Here is a 19007-nt window from a genome sequence, read left to right on the forward strand (position 1 = left end):
ATTTTTCGAGTCCCCACCACATGCGAAAACTGCATCATGTGCATTCCCATTTTCCGAGGTTTGAGCTCTGTAGTGCAGGCTAACAAATTGTCGATGACTTATTTTTGTCTGATTGTTGCACAGCGAGTGTAAATAAATTACCACTGCACCTAATAAACACTGACATGCACGTGCAACATCGCCGATCATAAACGGACACACTCATGTCCGTCCGGACATCGGCGCACTCATCACAGCACTCTTCGTAGTCTCACACAGCACTCTAGTAGGACGTATTCCGTACATAACAGCATCTCACGGTAAGCACAAGCCACACCTCCAACAAACACGAGTGACGCGATGCTTGGGCTAGAGACACGCCGGCGGCACCCAGCTTTTTCAGCGCCGCTTGTATATGTACTACGTAGAACTTGCAGCACCAAGCCTCAATGCGAGCAGAAAGCGATGCGTTACGTGACGCATCTCATCACAGATGGAAGTGACGAAACGTTGAAGAATCAAAACTACATAACTACATAACGACCGTCGTAGACGTTAATCCACATGATAACGAGGACCAAATGAGCGGGCGTGCGGGCCGCGGGCTGGCCGTCAACACCGCGATTACATGCGCTTGCGCTCTGGTCGTGCTTGCCACCCTACCGCGGTCCAACTCACGTAAACCTACCATCATGCCATCACGTAGTATATCACCCATTCTAGGCACTATTCTTGCCACTCTACTATTCTTTGTAATTTCACATTTCACGCATGCAGGATGTAGTACAGCGCGTTGCACAATTAGAGGCGCGATGTAGAATGCTTCTCCCAGCTAAACCGTGGAATCCTCACCGTTCAAATTTCCGTTCACCGTTCAAATAGCAACAAAATATCATTTCTGTGCAAAATTTTAACTGCGAGGATTCCGCGGTTTAGCTGGGAGAAGTATTCTACATCGCGCGTCTAATTGTGCAACACCCTATACACGATTTTAGTTTCGATACCTGGGCGCCGCCATGTTGTCATAGCTTTGCCTGCTTTAGCGCCGCCTAGCGTCGGCGCCATCTTGGACTGATAAAGTTGCCTTCTGAGACATACCTGAAAGCTGCTTGCGGTGTTTTTTGTGGTTTCGCATTGCGGCTTCCCATTCCTGTCTTGTTCCGAGGTGGAAACATTTAATATCGGGATCCGCTCTGTTTATATTGCCGCAATGTTATCGTACTGGCGCCGCCATGTGGCGAGCTCGGGAGACTGGCACGCGCTCGTCTTCTTCGCTCTCTGTGCTCGCCCCGCCAGTCGGTTCCGTGCCTGACATTGCCGGTGCTTTTACTTAGTCCTAGTAAACCTGCTGAACCAGTTTCACTGGCTTCTGTGACATTTTTGGTGGAGGTGCTGGGTAGATCCCATGTACGAAGAGCCTCTGGCTGCCCCCTACGCCCATCTACACACCGTGGACACGACACCTGTGCACAAGGCGAGCCGTCGCTTGAGAGGCTTAGCACCCGAGTGTGGTCCTCTTGTTTCCCCACCGCGAACCACGATGACTACAGCGGCAATTCAGACCACCACTCAGCTTCCCGTGAGTGCCCAGCAGCTGATCTGCCATACTCCACGTATGCCCACGCCGTTTCATGGCGACAAGTTCGAAGACGTTGAGGACTGGCTGACCAGCTACGACCGGGTCGCTGTGTTTAATGCGTGGGACGAGGAGCGAAAATTGCACAATGTTTATTTCGCACTAGAAGACGCCGCCAAGATGTGGTTCGAAAACCATGAGGCTACCATTTCCACCTGGCAGGATTTCCTGCGCCAGCTGCTCGCAACATTCGGCAACGATACAAGAAAAGAGATGGCCGAACTCGCTCTACAGTCCCGAGCACAGCGGCCTAATGAAAGCGTCGCCATGTTTGTGGAAGAAATGATTCGCCTTTTCAACCGGGCGGATCCGTCCATGTCGGAGGCAAAGAAGGTGCGCTACCTTATGCAAGGCGTCAAGGAGCAGCTGTTCGTTGGCCTTGTACGTGACCCTCCACGCACTGTTGCTGATTTTACGAAAGAAGCAACAAGCATCGAGCGTGCCTTGAATCAGCGATTTGTACATTTTGATCGCTCTGCGAACATCGCTGCCGTAGACTTCCGCTTGCCAATGGTCGGAAACGACAGGGAAGCCCTTCGCGAACTTATCCGAAGCATCGTGCGCGAAGAGCTGCAAAAGCTGCCCTCTCTCGAACAACATCCACGTGTTGGGGGCATCTCGGATATTGTGCGCGAAGAGCTCCGCCAAGCAGTACCATCAGTACCGTCGCCCCAGCCACCTGCGCCACAGATCATGACGTACAGCGACGTGTTGCGCACCCCTGCGCCTGAACCATTGGCACCCTGCAACCCTGCTCCTCCCGCTCGTCCTCCACCCCAATATCCAGTTTCGACTGGTGTGCCTGAAGCGCGACCACCCGTTCGCAAAGCGCACGCGTGGCGCACGCCTTTGTGCTTTCACTGCGGCGAAGCCGGTCACGTTCTGCGCCACTGCCCGTACCGTCTGATGGGCTTGAGCGGATTTTCCCCGGATGCCCCTCGGCCGCGCTATGGCGAACGACCTCGGGACATCGACCAATACCTCAGCGACCACGTCCCACCTGCGTCCCTCCAGCGACGTCAGTCCAGGTCACCACCGCCGAGACAGTTTTCCACCAGCCGCCGTTCTTTCCTCAGGCAGTCCCCAAGTCCGCACCGGGAAAACTGAAGACGGCGACCCTCGGGGGTAGGGCCGCCGTCGATGGACACTACGACCAACATCCTCCGCTCACCGATTCGATCACACAGTCTGACCTCCGACCCTTCGCTCCGACGAACAATCCGACCACTTTTCGACGATCGCCGAAGCTTTCCCCCGACGCCCCCAATCGACGCACCGCACCACCAACGAGTCCGACGACATCCCGACGATCACAGAAGCTTACCTTCGACGCCGTAATTCGACGCAACGAACGACCCGTCAGCCCGACGATCCCTGACACGCCGCACTTTGTCGACGGTGAGCTGCATTCCGCCGAGATACCGATCGTCGTTGATAACCACAACACGACTGCCCTTGTAGATACCGGCGCTGATTTTTGCGTTATGAGTCATGGCCTTGCTACCATTCTGCGAAAAGTCCTGACTTCTTGGCACGGAGCCCCGATAAGGACAGCCGGAGGGCATGTGGTAACGCCGCTCGGAGTGTGCACCGCTCACGTCGAGATTCACCACGTAACTTTCTCGTGTTGCTTTGTTGTGCTAGCAGAGTGCTCCAAGGACCTGATTCTCGGCCTTGATTTTCTTAGAGAAAACGACGCAGTCATCGACCTCCGTGACTTCATGGTGACTTTCTCCACTCACCGCGCAATTTCCGACGAGTACAGACCGCACAGCGACGACTACACAGACAGGCCAATTTTCCGAGTGTGCGACGACCATGTCACTCTACCTCCACGCACCAGCTTGTTTGTTACAGTGCAGTGCGACAACCCCCCCCCCCCCCCCCCCCCGCCTTGCAAGGCCTCGCGGAAACGAACGTGAACTTATTGTTGAGCCTACAAGTCTGCGTCGCTCGGGGGATCTTTGCCTTGAGAAATAAACGAACTGAACTACTTTTAACGAACTTTAGTGCCGAATACCGCCATTTACCACAAGGTACAGCTATCGCTTATTTTGATGAAGTCAGTGCGCCATCCGCCCATTGCGCCCTTTCGCTGGCCAACGAGAACCCTCCCGAGAGCACTGGACATACTGTTCAAACTGACGTGAACCCAGCTTTGTCTCTTACCCAGAAACGCCGCCTTCAAGCAATTCTAGACACTTACCGTGACTGCTTTGCCGTCACTTCCAAAGTGAAACAGACGTCAGTAACCAAACATCGAATTATAGTTGATCCCACCGAGCGCCCTATCCGCCAACACCCCTACCGAGTATCGCCGAAAGAACGAGAGGCTATTCGGGCGCAAGTTGATGAAATGCTCCGCGATGATGTGATCCAGCTGTCCACAAGTCCATGAGCCTCACCAGTTGTGCTGGTCGCTAAAAAGGATGGAGCACTCAGATTCTGCGTCGACTATAGAAGGCTTAACAAAATTACGAAAAAGGACGTCTATCCATTGCCTCGAATCGATGACTCGTTCTACCGACTTCGCCACGCCCGATACTTTTCATCGCTCGATCTACGCAGTGGGTACTGGCAGATCGAAGTCGATGAACGTGATCGAGAGAAAACCGCATTCATTACTCCTGACGGACTGTACGAATTTAAGGGGCTTCCCTTCGGTTTGTGTTCCGCTCCCGCAACCTTTCAAAGAATGATGGACACTGTCCTAGCCGGCCTGAAATGGCAGACGTGCCTCGTCTACCTTGACGACGTTGTCATTTTCTCTGCGACCTACGAAGAGCACCTCTAACGATTGACGGCCGTGCTAAATGCCATCCGCGGGGCCGGACTCTCACTTAAACCAGAAAAATGCCACTTTGCATTCCAACAGCTCAAGTTCCTGGGTCACATCGTGGGTGCTGAGGTAATTAGCCCTGATCCAGAGAAGACGGCTGCCGTAGCTGCTTTCCCGACCCCCACTGATAAAAGTTCCGTGCGTCGGTTTTTGGGCCTCTGTGCATATTACAGGAGATTTGTGCACGACTTCTCCCGAATAGCGGAACCATTGACTCGTCTAACAAAGGACGACCAGCCTTTCATCTGGGCCGACGAGCAGCAAAGGGCCTTCGAGGAGCTTCGCAAGCGCCTTCAAACAACGCCCGTACTTGGCCACTTCGACGAGGAGGCCGACACAGAATTGCATACCGACGCCAGTTAACGTTGGTCTCGGTGCAGTTCTCGTTCAGTGGCAAGAAGGCGTTGAGCGGGTGATTGCTTACGCCAGCCGCACCCTGTCTCGTTCCGAAGCGAATTATTCTACGACCGAAAAGGAGTGCCTTGCAGTTGTGTGGGCGGTAACAAAATTTCGGCCGTATTTGTATGGTCGGCCGTTTAGAGTGGTCAGCGACCACCACTCACTCTGTTGGTTAGCGAACCTTAAAGATCCTTCAGGCAGGTTAGCCCGCTGGAGTCTCCGCTTACAGGAGTTCGACGTCACTATTGTGTACACAGTGACGCTGACTGCCTATCCCGAGACCCTATCCCGTGTTATTCAAGTGAAACAGATGACTCCGTCTTTCTCGGCGCTCTCTCGACGCCAGATCTCGCTCAACAGCAGCGAGACGACACCGAACTGCGGCCCCTCATCGATTACCTCGAAGGAACCGCCTCATCGCCGCCTCGCCTTTTCACGCGTGGCCTGTCGTCGTTCTGTTTGCGTGACGGCGTCCTCTACAAGAAAAACTACGCTTCCACAGACATTCAGTATCTGCTGGTTGTCCCAACGCCGCTTCGTACCGACGTTTTGCAGGCATGCCACGACGAGCTTTCTGCCGGACATCTCGGTTTTTCGCGCACCTTGGCACGAGTACGACAAAAGTACTACTGGCCCAAGCTTGCCGCTATGGTTCAGCGCTATGTTAGCACGTGCCGTGATTGCCAACGTCGGAAGATACCACCTGTCAAGCCGGCCGGCCTGCTGCAGCCTATTGTTCCTCCGCTAGTACCTTTTCACCAAGTCGGTATGGACCTGCTCGGGCCATTTCCTACTTCATCATTGGGCAACAGGTACATTATAGTTGCCACAGATTATCTGACCCGCTATTGTGAGACGAAAGCTCTTCCCAGCGGCACGTCTACTGATATTGCGAACTTTTTCATCTTTAATCTGGTCCTTCGTCACGGTGCCCCTGCGATCGTTTTAACTGACAGAGGCACGGCATTTACTTCAGCTCTAACCCAGGAAGTGATGCGGCTCAGTGGCACTTGTCATCGCAGAACAACAGCTTACCACCCTCAGACGAATGGCCTCACTGAGCGACTCAATAAGACGATCGCCAATATGCTTTCTATGTACGTCGACGAAGATCATAAGAACTGGGACCAGATATTACCGTATGCAACATTTGCGTATAACACCGCAGTCCAGGAAACGACCCGCTTTACACCGTTTCGTTTGGTGTACGGTCGCGAAGCTGTCACCATGCTGGATGCAATGCTACTGCCAGATGTTGCCCACCCATCGATTGCCGGTGCCGACCAATTCGTCCAGCATGCCGAGGCCGCTCGCCAGCTGGCTAGACTGAGAGTCCGGACACAGCAAGTTAAAGATGCTCGACGGTATAACCTTCGTCACAGGGAGGTAATTTACAACCCTGGCGATCAGGTTTGGGTGTGGACACCTGTTCGCCAGCGAGGTCGCTCCGAGAAGCTTCTGCGCCGCTACTTCGGCCCGTACGAAGTACAGCGCAAAATCAGCGACGTCACCTACGAAGTGACCCCGCAAAGAACTGTTAGCTCATCACGACGGCAAGCACAATCGGAAGTCGTACATGTCGCCAGGATGAAGCCATTCTACTCCCGCTAGGTCAAGCTGCATGTGTTTTTTTTTTCTTTGCTTCCTTTAACTACTCGATGTGAACGCTCATCCTCGCCGACTACGGTTATCCTCGACCCCGCCACTCGGCATCGGGACGATGCCTTTTCCACCGGGAGGGGCAATGCCGCAATGTTATCGTACTGGCGCCGCCATGTGGCGAGCTCGGGAGACTGGCACGCGCTCGTCTTCTTCGCTCTCTGTGCTCGCCCCGCCAGTCGGTTCCGTGCCTGACATTGCCGGTGCTTTTACTTAGTCCTAGTAAACCTGCTGAACCAGTTTCACTGGCTTCTGTGACAATATCTGCGTGTACGCATGGCGTTAGGGGCCACAAGCACCCGCCGCAATCGACCGGGAGAAGGCGAGCAGCAGGCACCGACGGAGCCTACGATCAGCATCGGTGAGTGGTTTCCATAAATAAAGATCACGATGCGTTGAAAATAAAAAACGGCAGTCGTTCTTCTAGATATCCCCCCCCCCCTTTTTTTGCATTTGTTCCAGTTGCTGTAATACGCACGTTTTAACTGATTGGCTGAGTTCGATCACTTGTGCAGCGAGCGTCGGGCTACAAGTGCGAATACGAGCCAATTTATTGATAGCTGTTTGCCTTCGAATCTGCTTAGCTGGCATTAACACCACTCATTTCGCACATGCTGAAGTTCTTGAGTAATACCCACCGAGAGATTGGTTCTACAGGGGAGCGTTATTCCGTTTACGAAAGCAAACCTGTTGTCTGTTGCGCGTTCATATCATCGGTTCCTTTGACATGCGCGACTGCAACACAGTGCTGTTTTTTTTTTTTATATGAAATGCTTTTAGCTTTCGTTTAGCTTTCGAAGCGATATGGTGGCCCTGAACCAGAATGAGAAAACTGTGACGAGCCGACGGGAAAACGCGGAGGCCAACCTAAACAAGCTTTGACGAACCTAGCGTCTCCAGAATGGGCAGCACAGCCAGCCGCTGCGTCGGGTTGGCAAATTACGTTCGCCTAAGCGATTACTGAAGCAATCTATACCTCCCACCCGCTGCAACAACAGCGAAAATTGGCTGATTAGCTGCGTGCAGTAACCATGTTCTAACCGAGTGCTTACTGCAAGAAGATACTCTACCCCGCTGTCACCGTCATCCAGTTCCTGGGTGGTACAGCAGCGGGGAGCTTGCCTATGCATTTTCCCTACACAGTAAGGAACTAAACAACACTGTTTCTAATTGAAAAAGACAAAGCACTGCATGTAATCTTTGCTTTTTTTGCATGCAGCGCCCTATCTTTGGCAGTTTAGAAATGTAAAACGAACTAGTCCAGAAACATAGGTTGCTAAACAACAAGCCCGTTGCAGAGCACTGGCTCTAATCATGTACGTAGTAAAGAGCAACATGAAAGCAGAGAAATACAAAGGCACCGTAGACTTAGTGACAGTCAGCTACCAGTTGTTATTGTGGTTTGCTTATCATTCATTAGTTCATAGTGTGCAGAGAAAAATTTGAGAGAAAGGGTAATAAGGGGGACTCACTTCACGGTGGTCACCTCAGCTGTGCAGTGAGAAAAGATATGTGCCAAAGCAGAAATGAGATGCACTTGAAATTGGTAGCCCTTCCCTTTAATCCATTTTATGCTTACACCTACTCTCAGCGAGGAGGTCAACTTTTTTTTTTTAGTTGCATCTGATCGGCCTTCAGCCAAAGCAAGGTTGCAGTGATTGACATAATTTTTCGTTTTGACCATGTCTGACGTTATTTTGGTACTGATACCACATGTTTCCTTCATTTTCATCTGAGCCAAATGTTCATGGTGCCAGTTCCATTCATGTAGTACTGTGTTTTTGCCTCCTCTTATGTTTTCTGCATGCTGCTTTTTTTTTAGGTGGCTGAGCCTACACCCACCCAAGCCTTGAAGACAAATGGTATGATGACACGAAGTTATGGCCAAATCTGACTAGTGGGCACATTGTTAACTTATCAAAACTAAAGCCTGCCTGTGACCTCAGGGAGGCTGAAGCATTCCAGAGCCTTGACCTTGACTTATAATTACATGCAGTGTGGCAAGTGCTCTGCTGCCAAATGAGCGAAGACATTGTGTGCCTCAAGGCAGAAGTGCGGCCATCCCAGGCGATTAACAAAAAGCCATGGCTAGCCTGGGCCTGCGTCACAACAGGGGGGGCAGGTCTTGACTGTCGGCTGCAATTGCATGGCAGGGAAGGCATGTGTGTTCAACCATATTGGTTCGCTGTTATGGAAAGTTGACATACTTTGCAACATGACATCACTGGACACACATGCACAGATGTCGCAGCAGCATGGAACTGAGGCAGAAAAAGAAATGTCGAACCAGCTTTGGTTAATGTTAGTCATGCATCTGGTGTATTTATAAAGAATTACATGAACAAAATTCATGTTTGTTGTCAGAAAGCTCTGCAACCTAATAATAACAAAATTGCCAATGCTACAGTTGTAGAAAAAATTCACCCATCAGATGCCTTTACTTTGTTGCCTTACGAAATGTTTTTTATGTTTGTATGCTCAGGTTACCTGCCTCATTCTAAGAGACTGGCTGCAAAATAATTGTTAGTCTACATGACTGAAGAAAATTTGTAGAACCGTACTTTGTTACACTGCTGTGGTCACTGACTGCACTTAGACATAAAAATTCAAAACATAACATCGGACAGTCTTTTGAAACCTTCAGGCTGCAGCTGCCTCTTGGCAAGTCGTGCTTTTCACAGAACGCAGAAGAAACTTCAATAATTCAGTTGCAAGCAGGCTGTCTTTGTCCCTTTCTCGTTTTTTTGGCGCAATTAAAATGGACCATTTCTTTTCTAGTCGCAGAAAAGGGGTTACTCACAAGTTTTTTTTTTCTTCTTGTTTAGGTGGCCACAAAAGCAGCTGGTGCCAGGAATACTTCAGAACAGGTAGCTGGATTCGAGATAATGCTGGATAGGCCCCCTTGCCATCTCAACCTGGGCAGTGTGATTGCAGCTGGCTAAAAAAGTCAGCACAATGTGCTACAACAGCTGAGAATTAGTTGCGCATCCATGGATACCGAAGCAGCAACAAAAGAACAAAGACAGTGTAATGCATGGTTTCTCCATTTGCATGTGGGCAACGGAGGTATGTTGCTTGGTGTGCAGAAAGAGGATGGATTTATCGACACACATGTAGACTCCAGAGAGCTTTTTTGAAAAAGTAGTGCTTCCCAGACTAACAGCAGCTTGATCAGTGATGCAGCAGTCATTTTAATAAGCTGAGTTCCTTGTGCCAGTTTGCAAATTAACATCACTGTACAGTGTCTTATAAATGTGTTCCATATTAGTATGATTGTTATGTATATGCTTGGCGGCTTCAAATGTGACTCTGACTACTGGGATACAAGTGTGTACGTCTGTTTTATTCATTTTTTTAATTAAACGACCCTTCATGTTGCAGAGCCCGGCGCACACAAAAACAATTCTGTTTATATGCTTCCTGGACTTAATTGCCAGAGCATGCTTGAAGATTCGATAAGTTTTTATCCTGTTTATCGCTCTTTCCACGTGTATTCGCACTGATGCGATCCTCCTTGTGCTTGTTACTTCCTCTTCGGAAAGTTGGGTCTTTCCTGAAAGTAAAGATAAAACCCCTTTGAGTTTGGGAAAAAAGAAAGTAATGTGTTCTTTTATAAACTTGAAACACTCACCTCTAGTGAAGGCTGGTGTGTTCATGTTGATGCCTTGTGCTGCAAGGTGAGGCTCGAGCTTAAAGCCTCTGTCGGCCATAATGTGGTCCCCTGGAAGGAGGTAATCTTTGACGCCGCATGTTCTGACAATATGCTTGTCCGAGGCTCTTCCGCCGTACACATCTGACACAAACATAATAAGACCATTGGGTGCTATAACAGTTAAAAATTTTACTGTGTTGGAGCCTTTGTACGAGCTATAGCTCTGCGCTCTAGCGAGCAGCTTCCTGGGCCTTTGGAGCAGCACCTCTGTACAATCAAAGATGGAAGTGGTACGACTATAACCACTTTTAATGAAGCTCTGCGGCATGCTGTCATAAATAGCTGCTCTTGGAAGCCAAACCACTACATCTTCCATTATCTTCTCTAAGTGGTGCAGCATATTTGCGAACATTTTTGACACACTTGCCACAGAAACCTCAAATCTTCTTGCGAGGTCTGCACAGAGCAGACCAAGCCTAAGCCTCATGAGTGTCAGGAGCAGCTGCTCTTTGAGACTTAATGTCTTCGAAACTTTAGCGTCCATCGCTTGCAGTTTCACAAGTTTGTCAAATACTGCTATTGAAACTCCTGTGTAGAAGAGTATGTCCTGTGGTGTCAGGTATTGGGAACGAATACCTTTAATGGCAAAGGAAATGCTTAAACAGTGATTCGTTGATGCATATGTGTGGTCAGTTGATGTTGTCTCCCATTGTGTAGAGTTTTCTTTTCTTTCGACCTGCAATGAAAAATTTAGTCACATTTGAGTTATTTTGGAGGCCACATTTGATGTTAAGAAAACAAGAGTACCTTTCTTGTTTGTTTATCTGGCACGTTTCTTTGGTTGGCCGCCACCTGTTAGCACACAAAATACACCCATTTAGCATCTGCTGCATGTCGAGATGATGTATGAAAAGACCTGCATGCCCACTCACGTCTTCGTCATTCGAAAGCAGCATACCAGCTGACACAGCATCCACCTTTCAGAAAAGGGAACCAATAGTGATTTTTGTCTCATTTGCAGCCAGGTTGAGAAACTTGGAAATCATGTGAGCTTACATTTAGTTCACTGCTGCGTGAACTGCTTGAAATACTCTGATGAACAGGAACACCATCCTGAGGAAAAATAAATTAGTGAATATGTGCCTAGAATCCTCCGCATGCTTCTAGGCTCAGTGCCTGCGCGCATACTTACAGTTACTGTATTTCTGATGGGCAGGCCGTGCCAGGTATAGTCAGTGGCAAATGGCAGAACCTATTAACACATTCATACAACGTTAATGAGTTTGGTTTAAGCCTTTCATCAGTACATACTTACATTTCGGTGATTGTTCGTTGAAATGGTAACCTGTCAACACACGAAAAAGGAACTGTGAGCTTTTTGTTCGCACTGTACTGTTTCAAGCCTATGCAGCTACATGAATTTTCTTACATTGTTCTCAGAGGTTGGAAGCAGATTTGCAGTGTCCTCAGTGTTGGAAGACACCTGTAGAGAGCAGTGCAAAAATGAGTTGGTATGATATGATAAATGTATGTAAACACAGAAACCACACCACCACATTTATATTCCAACTGTTAGAGATGCAGTAGAAGCTACAGCCCGGAAATAAAAACAAGGCACACTAATTGTGCCTGTGGGGCAATTCAGTTCACATTTGCAGCTGCATGCATGCTTACATTACTCTCGAAGGTTGGGAGAAGACCTGCAGCGTCCTCAGTGTCGGAAAGCACCTGTACAGAGGAGAGTGCAAGAATGAGTTGTTACAATATGGTAAATGCTCTATGTGAACACAGAAACCACACCACCACATTTACATTCCAACTGTTCGAGATGCAGTAGAAGCTACAGCCCGGAAATAAAAACAAGGCACACTAATTGTGCCTGTGGGGCAATTCAGTTCACATTCGCAACTGCATGCATGCTTACATTACTCTCGAAGGTTGGGAGAAGATCTGCAGCGTCCTCAGGGTCGGAAGGTACCTGTAGAGAGGAGAGTGCAAGAATGAGTTGTTACAATATGATAAATGTTCTATGTGAACACAGAAACCACACCACTCCATTTGCATTCCTACTAGAAGCTAAGTCGGCTGTTCCAGATGCAGTACAAGCAGTGGCCTAAAAATACGAATAATAAGGCATGCTAATTGTGCCTGTGTGACAGAGTTGATGTGTGCAGCTGCATGCATGCGTGCATTGTTGTTTGGGAGCAGATGTATCGCCATGTATTCACTGTTAGGAGGCAGCTGTCAAGACAGCACAATAATCCATGCACAAGTAATTCATTTCCTAATAAGGGTTATACAATGCAAAGAGCAGTCTGAAGGTGAAAATTTGTTACTCAGTTGGCAATTGAATGGCTCTAAGTGGTTGAAGGGTGAGTGCAAGGTGGAAAGCAGCAGATGCTAATGTTTCAAATGTAAGAACAGGCAGCTTAAAACATTCATGATCTTGGCAAATCTAGCTGCGGGCACATACACATGCAGAACTGCACTAATCAGTGCTCATGGGCAAAAAAAAAAAAACGGCCATGCATTTGCAAGCCGAGCTTGTCCATTAGGTAGCTCTGCCCTGGTAGTGCTAAGCTACCTTGTTTCACAAGGAACATGAATAGTGAAATGCTTTATGCTACCATAGTTAGATCATTCCTAGCTTTTTTTTTTTTTTTAAGCTGCTCTTTTTAATGTTTCTGGCAGAAGAAAAGAAATAGAGGTTCTTACATTTTGTGCAGGCACTTGTGTATCGCATGTTTCATCTAGTGCATTACTGTCCTTGTCTTGTTTCTGAAATGAAAATAAAATTTACTTGTGTCACAAAACCTTTATGCTTACACTTTATATGCTCACCTTTCGTTTCGCTGCCGGCGGGATGCAGTCGTCGCGCATCAGGCGCCTGCGGCCGTGGATCACCTGAACGCAAAGAAATGTCACTCGTAATCGATCCATAAAGGCACCACTTCTGTCAGCAAGCGTCGGTAGAGTCGTGCAGTCACGGGTGTCCATCATCTACTGACCCTTCGTTACAAAAATAAAAGGTTTAAAGACTGATTAGCGAAAAAAACTTCTAAAACGGCTGATGGTGTGAGATGAGCAGTTCCTTAGGACGGGTTTTCGCTCAGACTGGCTACGTGCTGTTTAAAGTGGGTTGAACCGTCATTTTCACAGTACACGAGCTAATATTCTGACTGTGCATCAGCTTTAACGCCAACGACTTTGATCATAGCGCGGAAGAAAATCGCCAGTCGGTGAATACGTAAGTGTACTTACCTTTCGTTCGTATCCCAGATCCAGCATCGGCAGTGGGTTAATTTCCGTGCGCTTTCCATCCACGAAGTGCAGTGAACATACACGTGAGCTCTGTGATGGTACGAAGTTTTTCCTATTAATCAACGCCACCCACTGTCGATTCAACTCCGGATTGGCAGGAAAACGATGCAACAAAAACATGTCGCAGCCGCACTCCGACTTCCGAGTACCATGGCGCGCGCACGAACTAGCGGCAACATTTTTCCGCTTTCGCTGGGTACTGCCGCATCCCACGACCACGCAGTGCTGTCCAGATGACGTTGGAGTTGCGTACGGCATTGCACCATTCATTACACGAAGGCAAATATGTATTTAACACGGGCTACTGTAGCGAACGGACGCGCGCACATCACTCCGTGTGCCGGGTTATCAGTCCAAAGAGAGATGGCAACCACGGAAATGCGGAAACGGAAGTGGGGTCGCTCGTAGTGCATGGTGTTAGAGAGTATCTTGCTTCTTTTCGGAAAATGGTGTATACATAGTTCTTGCACCTCGCACGTACACCTCATACCAACTTCGATTTGGCTACATATGGCTACCATGTTGTTGCTACCAACGTTAAAGTGCTCTAGAATACTGGGTAGTGAGCTCACTCTCCGGCGACGCCACGCGCTGCCCTGTCTCCGAAAATAAAACCCCTCTATCTGGAAAGTAGCGAAACTCTCCTCCCTTCGGCTGCTTCCCTCCTCAATTCTCCTCTGATTTCACTCTCCCACTTGCGGGACCGCTGCGCACGGCACGCTGAACCTGTCTGCGCTCGAGGGGCGCCGCGGAAGGGTCAATGATAGTGAATGGCGGGGGCTTTTTGTGCTGCCTTTTAAAGCGTTCTTTTAAATCTGCTTTGCACAGGTAACTACTAATCGATTTGAAAATGTTATGTTTGGTTTTAGCGGCACATATTGTTCGCAATAACAAAGAAGGAAGGAGAAGACACGCTCAAAACGGCAAGAAATGTTTGCACTCAGCATCGCGCTCGGGTACTCTGAAGCATCAAGAACGGGAAATAAACTGAGCAGGCAATTATGGTGTCATCTGTGTTGGGTGACAGATAGATGACCCTGAATGAGAGCCAATGGCCCCTTCAGAAATCTTCTGCATCTTTGCGCGTGAGCGGCAAACCGGCGAATTCTAACATCCATCGCTTCTGGCTAACCTATAAGCAAAAGCGTCCATTGTTGTATGCTTTCATTTTCAAATCACATCTGTAAGAAAACGATGAAGCAGTGTTCCTATAGCTGCTAATCAGAGGCAGTGTAGGTGAAAAAAGTGGCTTTTATTTCTTCGCAAAATCAATTGATCGGCAAAGTGACTCAGCCAAAATAGGGTCTTATTTTATTGTCACAATACTGGTTTGCTTTAAAGGTCGTAAGATGTGGCGCGTACAAAATAGACAGTTCCAAATACAGAAGAAATGTAGCGATAAACACTGTTGTACATTGGAACCAAGTAGCATCTTTGATTTTACTGACACAGCACAGGTCGCTTTGAAAAGGGTCCTAAGACTGGCGCAGGCACATTAATTGAAAATACCCATTTTCAAATAAAAATAAATTCGCAGAAAAACGCTGTTAGACAATTGGAAGATGCTGAGAAACCTTAACGAAATGAAAAGATATGAAAACGAAGTGCAAGCAAATAATTTTCGTAGAAATATTTTTCACACACGCTAAGATCCAATTTTAATTTCGATGATTATAAGCTTCAGATATGCACGAGAATATCCTTAAAAATGCAAGCAGTTACCAGAAATTTTGAATAATTTACAGATTCATTCAGGCGACAGGCAAAATATTAATTGTATGCAGATTTTCAAACCACAACTTTCACAAATGTTTCAAATTAATAAAACATGAAATTACGAATGCATACTGTCACCGAATCTGAGCTGCAGCGACCCGCATGCCTACGCTTTTGCTACCGCATTTACTACTAGTCACTGGAGATATTTTGGAGGCTTCATGTCGGACAAAAATCTGGATTCGTGCTTTCACGAAAACACTCACAATCTCTTTTACAACATCGTGGCAGGCTGGGAAGCAAGATACCAATGAAATGCTATCTTTTATCCGGGCCTGCAGTTGTACAGTGCTGATTGAATTTTTGAGGAGACCCTCTCTGTTACTGCGGAAAAAGTTCTCAGCAATTTTTACGGTTTCGATTACGGCTGGCGATGGGTTCGTCAGTGACATGTGAGACTGTGAAAAGTTCTTCAACTCAATTAACCTTGCCGGTGCCGTATTGTTAATCAGCGAAGCACGGCAGTCATTCTGTTCTACTATGTTCTGTTTCTGTTCTACTTATACACTGAAACGCGGAACAGCACGGCATCGCGTGCACGAAACTGCACGCGCGCAAGCCACAGGAACGGTACGACGAGGCAGTTTAATGGCGGCAGCGAGAAAATAAAAAACGAGCAAAACAAGATTTTGCGCGCGCTGATGACGTATGGTGACGTATTTGTCACGTCAGGGGGCCCGGCAGCCAACGACAAACCAGAAAACCCGCCCTCATTCTCTCTTTGGAGAGGGGAGCGTAGAGGAGCGAGGAGGAAAGCGCCGGGAGATGGAAACGGCGGCAAAGATCTTACAATTTCGCTACTTTCCAGAGATCATCATCATCATCAGCCTGATTATACCCACTGCAGGGCGAAGGCCTCTCCCATATTTCTCCACTTAACCCGGTTCTGTGCTATCTGCATCCACTTGACCCCTGCGAACTTCCTAATCTCATCCGCCCACCTAACTTTCTGCCTCCCCCTGCTACGCTTTCCTTCCCTTGGAATCCAGTTTGTTACCCTCAGCGACCATCGGTTATCCTCTCTTCGCACTACATGTCCTGCCCATGTCCATTTCTTCTTCTTAATTTCCACTAGAATGTCGGTAACTTGAGTTATTTCTCTGACCCACTCTGCACGCTTTCTATCTCTTAATGTTACCCCTACCATTTTTCGTTCCATAGCCCTCTGAGTTGTCCTGAACTTAAGTAGAACTTGTGGTTTCTACATGGTCATAGGCCACCAACCACCGCGGGTTCGAGCGTCGCGCGAGCCGAAGCCCCGATCAGCCGTCACCGCGCGCGCACTGAAACACTGCAGCGCGCACTCAACCTCCAAAGGAAGGAGAGCACTTCGCTGCAAGGACACCAACCTCCAAGTTCACAAAGGAGACGTTTATTGAAACGCCATCCTCCAGCGGCACACACACACACACACACGCACACACATACACATATTTACAAACGCACATACGCACACACATATTTACAAACGCACATACACGCACGTACGCACACACATACACATATATACAAAACGCACATACACACACATACGCAGTCACCGTGTCAAGGGAGCGCGCGAGGAGCTATAGCTCCCCTGCGCGCACGAAGTGACACGGAGTGCGCGCCGCAAGCACGCAAGGGCGTGCTGTGATCTCTCTCTCGCAGTGACCAGAGGGTTCCTTTGAGAGAGATTGGGCAACCACCGCAAGGTACGCCTGTCGCGGATCGTTGGATCACGATCGACAGGCTCGAGCTTCGCTCTCAGGTAAGACCCGGAGCAGACGAACTCGAGTACACACTGGTCTGCGCGGACAAAGGCCGGCAGACAAGAACAGTAGCGTACGCACCTTGCGATGTCTCGGAGGGGTCTCTCTCTGGGCTCCGCTCGGACAGTCGCGCGAGCGCGGCTGTCGAAGCGGTGCCGTGTTCCCGCCAAAAGGCGCCAATGAGAACAGTCACTGGGACGCCAGGGCGGAGCTGTGGCCCGAACGACAGTGACAAGTCGCTCGAGCCCCTCTCCGCCGCCTCAGGCGGGAGAAAGGGAACGGGGAGAACAACTGGGAAGCGGGCGGGCGGCCGCGCAAAGGGCAGCCGAAGCAAGCCCGAATTCCACATCCTCCTCTCCTTAATTGCCCTCCTACCCATCAGTGAAAGCACGCGGCAGGTCCCCAGCATGAGGAAAAGAATGCTATCCTCACGCAACAAGTCAACTACACTTCAGTTCCAGCAAGAAAGATCTCGAAAAGACAGACACTCAAGAAAGACAAACATTAGCAAGGCGCACAAAAAAAATGAACAAGATGACATGAAGAATAATGTACAAAGTTCCGGAGGCTAAGTAACAACGACTATGTACAGAACAGAATCACGTACAGAACACAACTATGTACAGAACAACTATGTACAAACACAACTATGCACAGAAGTTCCAAAGTTCGTCGGTGCAGCTAGGGAATCTGCGGTGACTCACCGCGCGTTGACTTCTGGGTGGCCAAAGTTCATCCTTGGCTGCAAACGATCTCCGTCAGTGGTGGTGCAGGTTAGGTGCAGGAGCAGCGAACACGCCGAAGGGGCCCCAGGCGTTGAAAGTCCGTGACTCCGTGGCGATCCAAGGCGCACATGGGAAGACCGCGCGGGGCTTCCTTTCCACCGCGCTCCGCACACGCCGGCAAACACACATGGCGCGACGTCGTCGCCTCCACGCCCAGGCACGCACACGCACAGCCACTCACACACCAAAGGGTGATCCCGACCTTCCGCGGCGAACCTGTCCCGAGCACCTTCGCAACCACGGCGGCCTTGGGTGAAAGAAGCATCGTCCATGCTCCCCGTCCCCAAACGGCCCCAACTTCCTTTCCGCACGCACCAGAAAAGACGCGCGTCGGGACTACTAATGAGCAACCCTCGCAATTTCAAGAAGAAAGAGGAGAGAAGACGCGCTGTAAAAAAGAAGGCACTCACTGTGCAATAGTTACAAGTTAAGAAGCAAGAATGGAAACAGACGAAAGCGAAAAATGGGAACAGAGGCACACAAAACAAAACAAAAAAAAATAATAAAGCACATAGGCTGGAACTGAGCGAGCCAGAAAAGGGGGAGACCAACCTTGCTTCCGGGTAGGGTTGAACGAGCAAGCTCGCTCGGTGAAGCGGTATGCCTTCGGTTGCGGAAAAGGCCCGTCGTCCGGCATCAGTCACACAGGTGAACGTCGCCTCACCTAGTACCGGTGCGGGGCACGGCTGCGTTCCACCGCATCGGTTGTGCCTTAGCACTTGCCTGTGGTGACAATGGGCACCAGCGCAAGCTCGTCAGACCGTTACGCATGGGCCTTCAGGTCTGCGATGTAGGCACGGCTGGCTTTCCCCAAAGGGGATTCTCCAGCAATGAGCCCCTGCTTGTTACTGGGGAAATGCCCCATGAAATCGCAGGTGGCCATCTGCCACGGACGCACACTGTCAGTTGGTGTCGTCATGCCCGGTGGCTTGCCACCCCTTGACTTCTCCATTTGACAGACATGGCAGGAACGGCAACAGCGGAAAATGTCGCGCTTCATGCCGGCTGCAGTCACCGATTGACTCAGTTTCTTAAAACCTTGGAGCCACTCAGATGACCAGCCAATGGTTTGTCGTGAGAGAACGCAACAGAGCGCCGCTCAGACATTGGGGAATAGCCACTTCAAATGGTTCAAGGACTCATCATCCGTGGCTATGTATTTCAGCGCGAGCCCGTCATGGCCCAGCAAATATGAATCCCCGGGGCACGCCGC

At 49.3% G+C, this 19007-nt stretch overlaps 2 protein-coding genes across 2 annotated transcripts; both read right to left on the reverse strand.

Annotated features, from left to right (window-relative positions):
• Positions 1-9422: 9422 nt before the first annotated feature.
• On the reverse strand, positions 9423-11135 carry LOC146171987 (uncharacterized). Its single transcript, XM_084586228.1, has 6 exons — positions 11097-11135; positions 10972-11016; positions 10801-10900; positions 10144-10305; positions 9838-10065; positions 9423-9427 (listed from the first exon to the last, which is right to left on the reverse strand). Exons 1-6 carry the CDS (start codon positions 11118-11120, stop codon positions 9423-9425), a joined length of 564 nt encoding a protein of 187 aa, XP_084442354.1. The 5' UTR covers positions 11121-11135.
• An 87-nt stretch (positions 11136-11222) lies between these two features.
• Positions 11223-13452, reverse strand: LOC146171988 (uncharacterized). The gene is made up of 9 exons (XM_084586229.1): positions 13426-13452; positions 13006-13068; positions 12089-12142; positions 11985-12004; positions 11839-11892; positions 11594-11647; positions 11480-11509; positions 11363-11416; positions 11223-11277 (listed from the first exon to the last, which is right to left on the reverse strand). Exons 1-9 carry the CDS (start codon positions 13450-13452, stop codon positions 11223-11225), a joined length of 411 nt encoding a protein of 136 aa, XP_084442355.1.
• Between the last annotated feature and the right edge of the window lie 5555 nt (positions 13453-19007).

Source organism: Amblyomma maculatum, unplaced genomic scaffold (genome assembly GCF_055883805.1).
Source record: "Amblyomma maculatum isolate TAMU_Amacu unplaced genomic scaffold, ASM5588380v1 scaffold_15, whole genome shotgun sequence".
In the NCBI taxonomy this organism is placed as follows: Eukaryota; Metazoa; Arthropoda; class Arachnida; order Ixodida; family Ixodidae; genus Amblyomma; species Amblyomma maculatum.